We start from the raw sequence: 16,195 nt of genomic DNA, 5'->3' as shown, positions 1-16,195 counted from the left end.
TGCTGTGCACACCACTGGAGACTGCACCCGATGTGTCGAGTGGTTGGGTCTCTGACAAGCACGTGGAAGACCAGAGTTAGTTCTCAACTGGCTTCAGGCCTCACTGACCCCTGAGTGTGCGGCACGGGAGAAATGAAACAGCAGATGGGCACTCTCTGTTTGTTACATAGCTCTGTTTCAGATAAATAAGATAGTTTGAAGAAATAGAAGAGCATTTTGTGGATATAACCCCTTTTTATTTAATCTTCTAGGTATAAGTTCTCTGTGAGTTTCATTTGTTAAAAAATATTATACTTTAGCTCTTTATTAGTGTTTGGCTCCTCATTGTTAACTTTGATGAAAGGAAGGTCTTAGCTTTAGTTGGTAATTTATTATTTTCCTTTATACTTAGAACATCTTGCTTACAATATGTATGAAGGAACCTCTTACAATATTTGTGCTTTGATAAAAAGGGTGATTTTGGAGAATAAGGAAGTGAAAAAATTTGCAAGTTGTCAGAACATGGAACATTTTATGATTGGCTATCTTCCTGTTGTATTACTGTGAGGGGTTAAGCGAGCAGTTGTGATGCCATCATCACAAATTGGATTCTTGGTTGAAGTCCCATGTACTCTGCTTCTGATCCAGCTCTCTCATGATACCTGAGAAAAATGTTCTAACACCAACATTGGAGTTGCAGATGGACGTCCACGCTCCTGGCTTCAGTCTGGCACAGCCCTAGTTGCAAGATGGAGTGGACTGATGGGACGAAAGTCATCTGTGTTTCGCTATGCTTTAGCTCTCTCTCTCCTTGTTTCAAATAAATACTTAAAATAATAATAAATAAACCACAATGACTTTCATACCCTTTTAGAGTAATTCAGATTTTCTGTGGAAATAAATTTGATTGTTCTTTAAAAGAGCTTAACCGAATAACCATGTGATCCAGCTGAAATTAATGCTGTGTCAACAATGAAACTTAAATTCAAATATTTACAGCAATTGTATTCACAAAAGCCAGAAAAGTAGAAATAGCTCACAACATCCATCAAGGGGAGACTGGATAAGCATATTGTGGTATATCCATATGATGGGGTGTTATTCAGCTATTAGAAGTAATAAAATACAGGATATAATTTGAATAAACCTCAAAACCACACAGGTGAAAGAAGTGAGGCACAAGTCATATCATATGTTTCCTTACATATTAAATAGCCAGAAGAGAGAATTGATGCAGACAGACAGGGTTACCAGCTGAGTGTGGAAGTGATTATTTACCAATGCAGGTAGTTTTGCATAGGGTAATGAATCAGTTGGCCAGTGAAACAGATGCGCTTTCGTAACTCTAAATATAGTAAATGCTACCAAGTTGTACCCTAAAAATGGTTGGTTACACACTGCATGAATTTCAGCTCAGAAATGGAACATATAGAGAGATATTTGCTATAAATCTATTCAGATTTTCTATTCACAAGTTAGTTTTGATAGTTCGTATGTTTCTAGGAATCTTTCCATTTCATACAGGTTATTTGATTTGATAGCTTGTAGTTACTGATAATATTCTAGTGGTCTTTATTATTTCTTTTAGATGAAAAGCAGTGTCCCTACTTCTGTTTTGAATTTGTTACTTGTATTTTCTCTTTTCTGTCTGATTGGTCAATTTTATTTTCAAAGAAATATGCAACTTTCGATTAGTTAATTCTATTCTATACATTCTCTTATCTCTTTTCCATTATTCTTTTCTGCCTTTGCCAGCTTTAGCTTTAGTTTACTCTTTTTATAATTCCTAAAGATGTAATTTTAGATTGTTGAGATTATTCTTTTTAAATGTATGTATTTCCAACTATAAATATTTTTTTACATGTTGTTTTTGCTACATTCCATACGCTTTGGTATTTTGGATGTTCATTTTCATTTATCATAAAATTTACCGTTTTATTATAACTGGTCTCAAGGGGATGTCACCCTGAAGCTTGCTTAAGCTTAGAATTGGTTTAAGAGGTAATTTCTGCTCATTTAGTGAGGAAGCAATGTTTGATGATATTTGTTGCATGAGACATGGACATTTTATGAAGTATTCTTATGTCCAGCAGGAAAATAATATGGTTTTTACTGGAAGCATTGGATTGATCTTTGAATGTCATGAGCTGCTCTCTCCTCCCCCCGCCCCATTATTGGCTGATTGTAAGATTTTTTCGCATTTTCTTTTATTGTTATGAGTTTTACTGTGTTGTATCCCTGAAATCTTGGTGATTTCAAAAGTTGTGGCTAGGTACCTTGTAAATTTTAGAATATTCTCAACCATTAGCTCTTCAAATGTTGCTTTTGTTTTGCTTTTTATACTTTCGTTTTAGAATTCCAGTTAAATACATAGCAGGTCTTGTATTCTTTTGGCTCTTGCTCTGTCTCATTTTCCAAATTTTTGTCCCTCTGTTAAATTTGGATACTTCTTTTCTGATTTTTTTTTTATAAGTAAATAAATTGATTGCTAGTTTCACTGCTAGAGAACATTTTCTATGATATTTCTATTCCTGGTGAAACTTCTGGTCCAAATAATTTACATACGGATTTCAGAAATGTTTTACGTGTGTTTGGAGGGAAACAATGTCTGGAGTTGTTCTGTAGAGTTCCCTCTTTTTATTTTTGATAGTCTTCAAACTGTTTTCTTTGTGCCTTCTCTAGAAGAAGTCTGAACACCTGAAAGTTTTGACACTTGACTATTTAGTAAGCTTATTTAGAAGCCAAGATACAGGAAACTCATCCACTGTTTTACTCCTCTCTCAGAATCAGCCTAGGTTGGTGCCAGGGCACTGGCCCCCCACAATATTAGTTTCTCACATTGTGGATAAAAACCCAGTTACTTGACTCATCACCTTTACTTCTCTGGGTGTGTAAAAAGCTGGGGTCAGGAGATGAACATGGCTCTTGGCTTTTTGATAGAAATGAAAATAATTGTGTGCTTAGTTATTATATACTTTAACTTTTGTTAAGTCTTTGTATTGACCTTGCAGAAAATGTCTGCCCTGTAATTTAAAGTGTTCACAGCTAATCAAAGTGACATTTTGTACATTTGCAATTTTCTTTCCGTGTTTATCTGGCTTCCCTTTTTAAACTCAGGTAAATGTATTCCTATTTGGCACTGTTGACAGCTTCCCATTTCTGAATGCTAATTGTAAGACTGGAAGCAGAGGATTAGAGACAGAAAAGGAAGTATGGAAACACTGACAAACACGAGAATTTTACCTTGCTTTTTGATGATCCAAGACTCCAAAGTCTTCAAGAATCATATTCTTTGCTGTCATGATATTCTCCCTAAGAAACAATGTGTTATTTTGCTAATTTTCCCAGAGATTTTTTAAACAGCAGAATATTGTTACACGATGTTTAGATTCTGGAAAGTTTGCTTCTCAATGCAACAATCTGTTTCTTCTAAACTTAGTTCTACAAGAGGGATGCACAAAAATAACTGTAATAAACAAATGCACAAATGTTAGATGATGATACTTATTAATGGAAGTTAAAAGGATACCGGTAGTGTAAGTGGATTTGAGAATGATAGCGGAGAAGAAAGGTTGAGGAAATTTTGGATATAATTTTTAAAAGGTCCAGGTAGTAATCATTCACAAACAATAATAGTTGACAACAGGCTTGAATGAGTTGTGGGAGCTGGCCATCTAGTGCTAGAGAAAAAGTATTCCAGATGGAGAATAGTCAGTGCTGTGGCCTTTTAAAATAGGAGAAAATGTGGTCACATAATAGTGGGGGAGAAATCAGGCTAGAGCCGTGAGTGTCAGAGCAATTGCAAATGAAGTCTGAGAGTTATTAGGTATATTTCTGGGGTCCTACAGGTCTTGTACAGACTTTTTTTTTTCTGTAACTTTGAAAAAATTTGTGGCAGTTTAGCAGGGTTTTGAGGGCATTATCTCTTAGGATTTAAAATGCTCATTCTGATTGCTATTTTGGGTGTAAGTAGAAAGTAGGCAAAGGTGGATGTACCAAGGCCAGATTAGGAAGCTGAAGTAATACTGGGGAGAGACAGAAGTAGACCTGGGTTTATCGGTGGTTGGATTCTGGTTGTATTTCAAAGAATGCAATGAAAATGGGTTTTCCAGTTGTTTAGATATGAGGTGTGAAGAATCCAGAATAGTAATTACACTAAGGTTAGACTATGGATTGGTGTTTGGGTTGTAGAGTAACGAAGTCATTTCTTTAAAGAGGGGGGGTGGATAAGAACTAGATTTTTGTAAATGGAAAATACAGATCAGTTTTAAGGGAAGGAGCACATATGGAAGTTGAAGAACTAGAAATTGTGTTTTTTTTGTGCTTGCATTTTCCTTGGGAAGTCTTTCTGTTCTTTCAGCACATATGTTACTCCTTTGGTATTAAGTCTGTCTTCCTTTACAATCTTACTTACATGTTAAAATCTGCATGTTTTGTTAACCTTTGGGAGAAGCAATTAAAACCTCCCTCTATAGCAAATGTTCACTTGTCGTTTTCTTTTTACTCGCAAATTTTTTTGATACATGTATTTTGTTGCCATTTTATTTCCTGCAGAGATGCATAAAAATTTCATCTTACAGTGGATCACTTACTTTGTTAATACAAAGTGCTTGATTTTAACAGATCTAATGCTTTCCGCCTTATATTTTATTTGATCTTATTGCAGTGTTTCAGATCCTTACCCCTTAATATTTTAACACATCCAGTAAAACTTTTTTTCAGTTCGTGCATACTAATCTAATCTGCTGTATTGAAATCTCTTTGGTGTCTTAATTTCCAGGTATTAAAACACCATGTGTTTCTCATTTCGTGTGACTCAATTTTGAACAGTGCACAACAGCCACTGGGTCAGGTTGTGTGTTTTAGTGGTTTAATCATTTAGTGTTTGTAGGTTGCTATGGTTTCCTTTTTCACAAACTCAGTTCACTTTATGTCTTAACATACCTATGTGTAATTCTGGCGCATATTAATGGCAAACCTTAAGAATTCTTGCTTGTCCAAAATGCTTGTGTTTTGTGTTATACTTGAATGTTAGTTTGGCTGGTTGTAGAATTCTGAGTTGAGAGAGATTTTCACCTTTTCTTTTACCATTGTATTGGCAAAAACTGTAAAAATGTGAGAAGGCCATCATTCTTTGGCTTTGGAAATTAAAATGCAAATTGCTACAAAAATGGAAGGATGATGTGGAAATATATATTAAACTAAAAAGATATACAAACAGCTTAAAAAGCTGCCTTGTAGAAATGAAGTATGCTACTGTGGTTATCTATGTAATGTACTATAAATTTGTATAATCCCATTTCTGTAAAGGTAAACATAAAGCAGGTACATGTAAATAAATCTCTTATGAATAAGAAAAAGAATAGAAAGATATACCAGACTGTCAGTATTGGTAACTAAAATGGAAGAGACTAGAGAAGGTAGAGGAAATTGCAACAGTTATGGTCTACTTTTATATTTTTCAAATTAATTTTTTAAAAGCATTATCACTTAAGTCTGTAGACATCACTGATAGTAAAGTCAGAGAATCAGAGAGAGAGAAAGGCCTTTTTCCCCTGTGTTTCCCCATATGGCTACAATGACCAGCGCTGAGCCAGATTGAAGCCAGGAGGTCTCCTCTTCCAGGTCTCTCATGTGGGTGCTGCAGTCCTAGCACTTCAGCCATCCTCTGCTGCTTACCTAGGCTCATTAGCAAGGAGTTAGTTAGATGGGAAGTGGAGCAGTCAGGACATGAACCAGTGTCCGTATAGAATGCCAGTGCTGTAGGCGACAGCTTAATGTGCTACACCACAGTGTCAATGCCTATTTTTCATTTTGTTTGTGGTTTTGATATTTCCCTGAAACTTGTCAAAGGGCATGTCTCTTCCTCAGCACTTGTTGGATTATTCACATGGTGAAAATTTCTGTGTTTCTTGGGTTTTGACATTTTTATCTCTCTCTTCTCTAATTATTACTTGATGTAGTTTGTATGGATTTATAACACAGGTCTTTCCCACTTTTTCTTACTATCCTTTTTCCAATTCCTATTTTAAAAGTTCAGTTCACCCCAACTGTATACTGTCTTTATCTGATGTATTGAGAATTGGTTTGTTGTAGTAATTTCTTATTCCAATAAGAAATTATTCCAGTAATTTATTCCAGTAATTTCTTATTCTTATTAGACTCATTTGATCAACTTTATAATTTTAACACATGCTTAAATTTGTGTATTTAGTCACTATTAATTAGTAAAAAAAAAAAAAAACCTAGATCCTCAGTTGCATAAAATAATGAAATTACTCTTAGCACACTGCTTTGCCCATTTTCAAATTTCAAACATACACATTCAACTTTTACAAAATAATTTGGGACATGGGAGGTTAAAACTTGAAGACTTAATCTGTCCTTTAACTTGAGAATTATTAGACTTGTTTCTGTATAGGAATCGAGTCAAATAATTTTCATTCCAAACTTTTATTGTTCCATTGATGTCACACATATAGCCTTGATAATGAAAAATCCAGTGTCATTCTGATTCATTCTTTTGTTTAAAACCTAGTTTTAGTTTTTTCTTTTGTTTGGGATTCATTTCTTCTTCATTGCAGAAATCTTTGTTCTAATTTGTGGTTTATCTGCCCTGGTATGTCCTTCTCTTCTAGTCATCTGCTTTTCAGTCCAGTTCATTTTGATACTGTGAGAAAGATGGAATGCATGATCTTGCCAGAGCTGTCTTGAGAAATCTGGAAGTGTTTAAATCATGAGTGGCTTATTCATGTCAGCTTTCCTTAGAGCATCAAGTTCTTTTTATTTTATTGCTTGTTGAATGTTATTTCTGTGAAACCCTGTTCTATCTCCACTAGATTGTTACTACTTTAGCACCAGCAACTTTCAGTGGACTTCTTCCTCTGATTTGTTAACTTCTGCCCATTTATCCTGTTTATTATTGCCTGGAAGTGGCCAGCGGTCCCAGGTATGGCTCTCCCCAGAATTAATTTCTGCTTGTAAGAATGACTTTCACAACTAACTAGTCTTTCTGTATTCTTTCTTTTTTTTAAATTTCATTCATTCATGTATTCTGAGGAGCCACAAGTGTCTATTGCTATACCTATGGGATGTAGTCTTCTCAATAGATTTAGACACACAAGAACCAATCACAAATTCACTTTCAGTGTTCTGTAAATAAAATAAATTAATGGTAAGGATCGTAGGGAATTTATTTTATGGAAATTACTAAATGTCAAGCCCCAAGCTGTTTCATGTGCATTGTCTTGTTGAATCCTCACTCTCAGTAAATTTTCATCCATATTTTACTAGTGAAAAAGTTGGAGTTTGGGGGAAATAGAGTAGTTCTGCTCAAAGCTAGCAGCTATGGAGCCAGTTTTGAAACCTATGCCTAGTCTGCCTCCAAAATCTTCTCCAAGAGTGTTTGTCTTAGCAACATACTATGAAACTCAGCTAAAATTCTGCGTGAGCTCTTGGCCATGGTATTTTTTAGGGCCTTCCTTTGACTTGGATATGTAGTCTATATGATTCATTAGAGACCTAGTGCGTTACTTTTTACTGATAGCAGTTAAATAAGTTTCTGTTCTGCATAGGCTTTGCTGGTTAGATAACCAACAGTACAGTTGAGAGAAAAACTGGTGGTGATACCTGTTGATTTCTGTATTCATGCTAGCTAAAATGTGGCTAAAGTGATAGGTGCTTTCATCATCTTGTAAAAACAACAGTGTCCTATTGATAATAGCTTGGTTTCGTGATTCTTATACATTCTACATGCTTCTTAGGGAACAAAATTGTCATTCTTGATCATGTGTTCATTTTCCCTTCCTGTAGGTAAATCTGAAGGAATTTTCAGTTAAATCATAATTGACTGGGATTATGCATTTGGTATTAGTAAGTACTGTGTTTTCCAAAATTTGCAGTTTTCTGGGACATTTTAGTGAAATTGTGTAGCTATTAAAATTTTACAAATATCTTGGGCTTAATAAATGAAACTCTAGAATTGAGTATATAACAAGTAAAAAGTTGTTACCAGTTCAGATAAATCAAGTGAAATAATGTCTGGATTTGATTTGTTACCACAAGTGTACATATTTTTTCTTCTACAACAGTGATGTGAGAAACAGACATATTAATGCACTTTGTTTTAAGGAAGGTGACTTTGTTATATTTGAAGTTTGATTGTCTTAAGTTTAGATAATGGATAACCCTTTGTACTGCTGAATGATACCAGTTTCTAGGTTTCATGGGTTTTTGTTTGTTTGTTTTGGCTTTTGGTTGTTTTTGTTTTGGTTTTTTGTAATCTTGATGAAATCTGTGCCTTTATAGTTTGAACATACTGTGTATTTTGTCCTGTAAAAACCAAATTTCAGGTGTTTGAATGTTGATAATTGTATGGGGTAATTGTTAGGCTTCACATACCAAAATATCTCTTTATTTGATTTTGTAGCACAGAGTTGAGTCAGTCTCATCCCTGAGTACTCTTATAAATGCTCTGTATTTTTGAAGTAAGATGTTAAGATTATATAGTGTATACTGGGTAAGGTTTATGTATGTAGGTGTGTTATATATGATATAGTATATATAGTCTTAAATACTATAGTAATGTGGATGTAGTTAGGTAAAATTTGGTTCTAATTAGAATGACAGTTGTAAATGGTTTTCTCTCCTTGACCCAGTCTCATATATTATTAACTGAAGTTGTCTTGTGTTCTTTGAAGCTATTAAATGAACACAGGATTTGTGAAAACTTGACAGATCTTAAATGTAACTCAGCTAGTGGGCAACATTATAATTTATTTACAGCTGTGTAATATAGTTGTTAATGAATTAATGTAGAACAAGGACAGATTGTACTTACATTTTTATGTAAAGTTACACTAAGAGACAAAGGTTGGCATTATGTAATCAGTACAAAGAAATGTTAACCTACTGGTAATAAATACAATTAATAATGTACATAAAATAATGAAATTAAGCTACTTTTCTATCAAAAAAGCATTATTTATGAACAGAAAGTGGACAGCATAGATATGGTGACAGAAAGGTTGTAACTAATCTGAATTACTGAGTGACCTAGGAAGCTTGCTCAGAGGGATTATGGAATAATTATGTTAATATGCAATTATCACCTCATTTCTTCTGTAGTAACCTCAAGATGTAGTGTGGTGAGGGTGTTATAGCAAGTGCTGATAGTTTGCAAAAATACTGATGTTTGAGATTTCTGAGACAATAAGTCTAGCTGGAGGCATATAAGTGATGATCTGTCATCTTGAAGACAGATCTGACCTTTGTACTTTTTTTTTTCTAAATGCTCACAGTGTATAACTAGAGGCAGTTATAGCTGTAGAACTCATTATGATTTCCTAGAGACTGAAATATGTTTTATGTAGATTTAAAATTCCATTTACAGCTTTTTTACGAAGTGTGATTTTTTTAAAAGAACATGCAAAAATTATTTTTAAAAATTTTATGGTTACATGATTTTATTGGAGAGGACTTAGTAATGGTTTCTAAACATTGTTTTCTAAGATCTAATTGCTAATGCAGAATCTTTGAACTGAAGTTTAGGAAGTCCAACTAACCCAGCTTCTGTTGTTTGTTTTAATTTATTAGATTCTGTTTTTAAAAACTTACTGAATCATGCCTATTTTAAATAAGTCCTTACTTTGTTCTAATAATATAAGTTGCCACTAGTGGCTGTTTTGTGTTATGAATGTCTAAAAGGGGTTGAAAACTATTTGGTAATGTAAAATTAGCTTGCCACTCAGATGCTGATTCTTTGGATGCTGCATAAACTCCCACAAATGTATAAAAATAATTTTTGATGTCAAAATTCTAGTTCTGTTGTTCAGTTTAAAAGAGTTAGTTGATCCGTTGTTCTGCATTGTATGTCAGTGCAACAGCCATAGTGTTGAGTATAAAAAGAATATCTGCAGTATTTTATGCTTAATGTATATTCTGAAAATTAAATAGTCAATTTCTTGTAGTGTATTTTCTGATAGTGGGTTTTGTGTTTTTTTTTTTTTTTTTTTTTTTTTTTTTAGTATTAACTACTGTTGTCCATTTCTCTGGAAAAGAATAACTTCTCATTTTTTGTGTGTAGAAATTTTTAATTCAAAGGAGCTAATCTATATTTCATTTTACAGGTTTCAGGGAAAACTATTGAAGTCATCATTTTCTATTTTAAGTGTTTTATCTGAGTTTTCCTTAGCTAGATGCGTTTTTAGATAAGATATTTGTTATGCAATACATCTGGTTCTTTTTATGTGTTTTTGAAGGAAATAGTTTGGTATCTTGAGCGTGTGAGCTTCTGAAAGTTCATGTAAAGCCTTTCTGGTAATGAGGATGCAGTCTCCAAGCCGACATGTTATTCTCATAGTTTGTCCCCTGCTGTTCAGGGGGTACCAATGAACTTGCTTTAAATGGGAAGCGTCTGTTCCATCTCTGAACCTCTAACACCACAACAGATGGGTGGAACGTAGAACATGGAAGGTTTTTACCTCTGAGGTGGTAACAGTGAAGCCACTCATTAACACTGAATTTACCACTTCGTTAGCAACGTTGCTTCCTGTTGAGAAAATCTGATATAGGCTTTCAAATTGACTGAGCATACATTTGTCTACTTCTGTGATTATACTAAGTAAGAACAGAGATTAACTAGTCTTTCAGATGAGTTTCTAAAAAAGTGTTGCTCATTTCAGATTCATGTGGTTGTTGCTGCTGAGCATTAAGCCTTCTCTTTCTCATTCTATAAGAAATATCTGCAATGGATAATAGTAAACCATCAAGGCTTACTTTGCTTCTCATTGACATTTGCACACTCTTTCCTAACACATGTTTATGTGCTGCCCGTTTTTAACTTCTGTGTATGTGATGCAGAGACTCCTGCTGGGTGCTGCATTAGCACCATTTTGGGGTGATATCATTGAATATGATCTTATTGGAAGTCTATTTTTATTGCTGTGGAAGTTTGCCAGTCTCACCACAAAATTCTAAAACCTACAAAGGGTGGAAAAATGATTTTGGTGTCAATAGCAATGCCCAAGAAAACTATTCATAATATTTTATTGATAATATTTGTTTCAAACATTCTGCAGAAATAAGAAAAGTAGATGTAATGTGTGATAAAACAAGACATGTTATTGGAAACCATTCTTATTCTTGAGCTAGGTTTACTGTTTTGCAAAGCTTGAATTAGGTACCTCAAAGAATAGTAGAAATATTAAACATTATTGAAAATGTTTTGATTTCAATATGTTGGATTATAAGCTCCTGCTGTCTTAAAATTGAATTATTCATTGTATAGTGTAAATGTAGAATAAATTAACATGTGAACAGAAGCCTAATGTGTCTTATTAGGCTGTAACTCTACTATGAAAATTGGAGCCTGCCACAGAGTAAATGCTCAGTAATTATTTGGAGATTGAATAAAATGCCTTTACTACCCTGAGCAAGAAGAAAGACAGAAGCTTGTGCCAGTACTCTCTATTAGAAATTCCAGGTTACTAAAACAGATATTGTTAAATCGAACATGAAAAGGATTCAATATTTTGAGTGCCTTGCCTACAGTTGGTGGATAAAGTCAGAACTGTGGTGGGACTTGTTTCACAGGAAGAAAACTAAGTTTCCTTTTTGAGCCTTAAGAACTTTTACTTTGGTGTTGCAAATTTTCTTTCTGTTCCCTCAACACTTACTCAGTCCTTTTTGTTGGTGTGGTAGTTGATAGGAATATTCTCCCTATACAAAAAGTGTCATCATAGTGTGATCACTTCTTAAAGCAGGAGAGGAGTAGCATATAAGGGAACTCTTCATATTCATAGGAGGATGTAATTACAGTGATGGTATGCTTTTGTCCCATAATATTTAGAAGTCTCCATTTTTAAAACATAGTGTCTAAATTACTTATCAGAAATGTCCCAAAAAGACTTACCTATGTGAAACAAATACTTCATTGTACATTTTTTTACAAGATTGCAAACATTATTCTTCTAGATCATAACTGGAATATATCTGCTTTTAGAGAATGCCCACAGTTTGAGGATTTAGGGTGTGAAAATGTAGCCGAAGACATCTTTAGTTGGGTTTGGCACAATAGCCTAATGGCTAAATCCTCACCTTGCATCTGCTGGGATCACTTATGGGTGCGGGTTCAGATCCCAACTGTTCCACTTCCCTTCCAGATCCCTGCTTGTGGCCTGGGAAGGTAGTAGAGGATGGCCTAAAGCCTTGGGCCTGTACCTGCTTCAGAGACCTGAAAGAAGCTGCTGACTCCTGGCTTTGAATCAGTTCAACTTTTTCCATTGTAGCCACTTGGGGAATGTACAAGTGGACAGAAGATCTTTCCCTCTGTCTCTCCTCCTTTCTGTATATCTTCCTTCTCAATAAAAAATAAAACCTATGTAGTTTTGATTTTGTTTTTATTTTAACTGCATTAATTTTAAATTAGAGATATGTTGAATAAGGAGGATGAAAACTCATGAATAAAGTACTTTTACAATGAAGTTTCTCAACAACAAAACAGGCTTAAATTCCCTAGCAGTAAAATTTACCATTGTAAGCCATTGATTCATTAAAATAAAGTTCTTCAGTGAGGGGTATTTCGTTATGTTCCTATAATAATGAATTTTAAGTGGCAAAATTTATATATCTCTGCCTTGTTCTGTAATTTAAGTTATTCTCTAGCGTGACTGATAAATCTGCTTATGTGTAAAAATTTTGTTAGCAATTTGTATTTAAGAGGTCTTAAATTTCTTCCCATTGCATAGCATATTGATTGTGTGTGTGTGTGTGTGTGTGTGTGTGTGTGTGTGTGAAAGAGAGAGAGAGAGATTGATTTTGTAAATGTGCAGTATTGAATTGTTGCTGTCTAGGATGAAGAATAATAATAACCTTTGAGGTCTTTTAAAGTATTTTAGTTGTTAAGTGTTCTAGTTCTTGGAAAATTCTTAGGTTCTCAAAAGAGAAGGAAACTAAGCTAATAAAAATGTATGTTTTCAGTTTTTCATATATTCTAATACTACCTTTCATTCAAATCTAATTTTTTTTTCCATTTTCTAGACTAAATGTGTTAAATGGGCTTGCCAACAATATGGATGATTCAAAGATAAACACCGATATTACTGGTGCTAAAGAAGAACTCCTAGATGACAGCAATTTTATCCCAGAGAAAGAAGGTGGAGTTCATAAACCAAAAGATTGCCAGACATCATTTCAAAAAAACAATACGTTGACTCCGCCTGAAGAACTATCAAAGGAGAAATCTGAAAAAGCCTTAAGTGGAGCCCAGTCTACTCTATTTATACATGCTGGTGCTCCTGCTGTTTCTAGTGAAAACTTTGTCTTGCCTAAAGGAGCTGCTGTTAATGGACCAGTTTCACACTCCTCCTTAACTAAGACTTCCAGTATGAATAAAGGCAGTGTTTCATTAACCACTGGACAGCCTGTGGATCAGCCTGCAACAGAATCTTGTTCAACTTTGAAGGTAGCAGCTGATCTTCAGCTGCCTACACCACAGAAAGCAAGTCAACACCAAGTTTTATTTTTGTTATCAGATGTAGCACATGCTAGGAATCCAACTCATTCCATTAAAAAACTACCTACCTCTGCTTCAGTTGGTTGTGACATTCAGAATTCAGTGGGGAGTGGTATAAAGTCAGATAGCACTTTAGTAAATCAAGTAGAGGTGGGTGAAAATAGTGAAGATTTGTTGGTAAAAGATGATTGTGTCAATACATTGACAGGAATTTCCTCAGGTACAGATGAATTTAGGTCAGAAAATGATGCAAACTGGGATCCCCAAAAAGAATTCATTCAGTTTCTTATGTGTAATGAAGAAACAGTAGATAAAAATCCAGTTCACTCTAAAGTAGGTCTAGAAAAAAAGAGAAAGCGGAAAATGGATATAAGTAAGATAACGCGTTATACTGAGGATTGCTTAAGTGATTCCAATTGTGTACCTAATAAATCAAAAATGTTGGAAGTAGACTTTCTAGAACAGAATGAAGAGCTACAAGCAGCAGACTCACAGAAATTTGCTTTAGCAAAAGTGAAGCCTGAATCAAATGATGAAGACTTGGAATCTGTGGATGCTTTTCAACATCTGGTTTATAACCCAGATAAGTGTAGAGACGACAGTTCACCTGTTCATACTAGCACTTTCCTTTCAAATACCTTAAAAAAGAAATGTGAAGAGAGTGATTCTGAGTCACCTGCTACTTTCAGTACTGAAGAGCCATCATTTTACCCCTGTACCAAGTGCAATGTGAATTTTAGGGAGAAAAAACACCTGCACAGGCACATGATGTATCATTTGGATGGGAATAGTCACTTTCGCCATCTTAATGTCCCAAGGCCATATGCTTGCAGAGAATGTGGACGGACATTTCGAGATCGTAATTCACTTCTAAAGCATATGATTATTCATCAAGAAAGAAGACAGAAGTTGATGGAGGAAATTCGTGAATTGAAAGAACTTCAGGATGAAGGACGCAGTGCACGATTACAGTGTCCTCAGTGTGTGTTTGGTACCAACTGCCCTAAAACATTTGTGCAACATGCTAAAACCCATGAAAAAGATAAAAGGTACTATTGTTGTGAAGAGTGCAACTTCATGGCAGTGACGGAAAATGAACTGGAATGTCATCGGGGCATTGCACACGGGGCAGTGGTAAAATGTCCTGTGGTCAGTTCTGATATAGCGCAAAGAAAAACTCAAAAGAAGGTTTTCATGAAAGACTCAGCCATAGGATCATCCAAAAAGTCAGCTTCCTACATGTGCAAGGCATGTCCCTTTACAACTTCAGCCAGAAGTGTTTTAAAAAAACATATGGAATATTTGCATTCATCATCATGTGTTGATTCATTTGGTAGTTCTCTTGGGCTTGATAAGAGACAAAATGACATCATTGAAGAGCCTATAGATGTTGATGGCAGTAAACCATTAATAAAGCAACAGTCAGCCACATTTCCAAAGAACTCTGCTTTAAAACAAGATGTGAAGCGAACATTTGGATCAAACTCGCAATCAAGTAATTTTTCAAAGTTCCATAAGCGACCACACAGAATACAAAAAGCTCGGAAAAGCATTTCCCAGTCAGGTGTAAATACATGCAATCAAAACAACTCTCCTCACAAGACTGTTATGAATAAAAGCAGCATTGACCAAAAACCCAAATATTTTCATCAGGCAGCAAAAGAAAAATCCAATGCCAAGGCAAGTAATAACTATTTGTATAGACATAAATATGAAAACTACAGGATGATCAAAAAATCAAGTGAATCATATCCTCTACATTTCAAAAAAGAGGCTGGTTCTTTAAATTCTTTACATATGTTTTCATCATCAAGTAATTCACGTAATAATAGTTTTATTTCAGACTCTCATAACCCTGATGCCAAAAGGCCAGAAAGCTTCAGAGAGCATAGGCGTGTAGCTGTAAAAAGAGTACTTAAAGAATCTAAGAAGGAAAGTTCTGTTGGAGGAGAAGATTTGGATAGCTATCCTGATTTTTTGCACAAGATGACTGTTGTTGTTTTGCAAAAACTTAATTCTGAAAAGAAAGATAGCTATGAAACAGAAGATGAAAGCTCCTGGGACAATGTCGAGTTAGGTGATTACACTACACAGGCCATAGAAGATGAAACCTATAATGAAATAAATCAAGATCATGTAAACTTATTCCCTCTATTCAAAAGCAAGGTGGAAGATCAAGAGCCTGGAGAAAATACTGCCCTTAGTTATGATCAAAATGATGGGTTTTATTTTGAATATTATGAAGATGGTGCAACTAACAACTTTTTACATGAGATTCATGAACCTCAGAATTTAGAAAATGCAGAAACTTCATTATCAAAGCATAATTCTGTTTTTCATTGGACTGATTTGTCTCTTGAGAAGAAATCATGCCCTTACTGCCCAGCAACATTTGAAACAGGTGTAGGGTTATCGAATCATGTCCGGGGTCATCTTCACAGAGCAGGATTAAGCTATGAAGCCCGCCATGTTGTATCACCAGAACAAATAGCCACAAGTGACAAAATGCAACATTTCAAAAGAACTAGTACAGGGACACCTGTTAAGCGAGTTAGAAAAGGTAAGTTTTGTGGAAATTTTGAATTAATACGTCTGTATTCAAATTGGAAGCTTTATTTGAATTTGGTTTTTATTAGAATCACATAATTTCGTATTTCAGAGTTAATTCATTATGGGTAACTTGCAAAAAATTTCTCATCCACT

At 34.7% G+C, this 16,195-nt stretch overlaps 1 protein-coding gene across 7 annotated transcripts in view; it reads left to right on the top strand.

Moving 5' to 3' along the window:
- Positions 1 to 16,195, top strand: part of ZNF644 (zinc finger protein 644) — an 83,249-nt gene that overhangs the window by 47,534 nt on the left and 19,520 nt on the right. For 6 of the 7 annotated variants that reach the window (XM_040998432.1, XM_040998433.1, XM_040998430.1 and 3 more), the window contains exon 3: positions 13,018 to 16,052. The exons of the other annotated variant lie outside the window; for it this stretch is intronic. In XM_040998432.1, the coding sequence (XP_040854366.1) occupies positions 13,018 to 16,052 (3,035 nt within the window). The remainder of the gene's footprint in view (positions 1 to 13,017; positions 16,053 to 16,195) is intronic. 7 annotated transcript variants of the gene reach the window in all.

This window comes from Ochotona curzoniae, unplaced genomic scaffold (assembly GCF_017591425.1).
Source record: "Ochotona curzoniae isolate NIBS_2020 unplaced genomic scaffold, NIBS_Ocur_1.0 scaffold_1037, whole genome shotgun sequence".
In the NCBI taxonomy this organism is placed as follows: Eukaryota; Metazoa; Chordata; class Mammalia; order Lagomorpha; family Ochotonidae; genus Ochotona; species Ochotona curzoniae.
The sequence above is the reverse complement of the archived record's forward strand: the minus strand, read 5'-3'. Positions and strand labels throughout refer to the sequence as shown.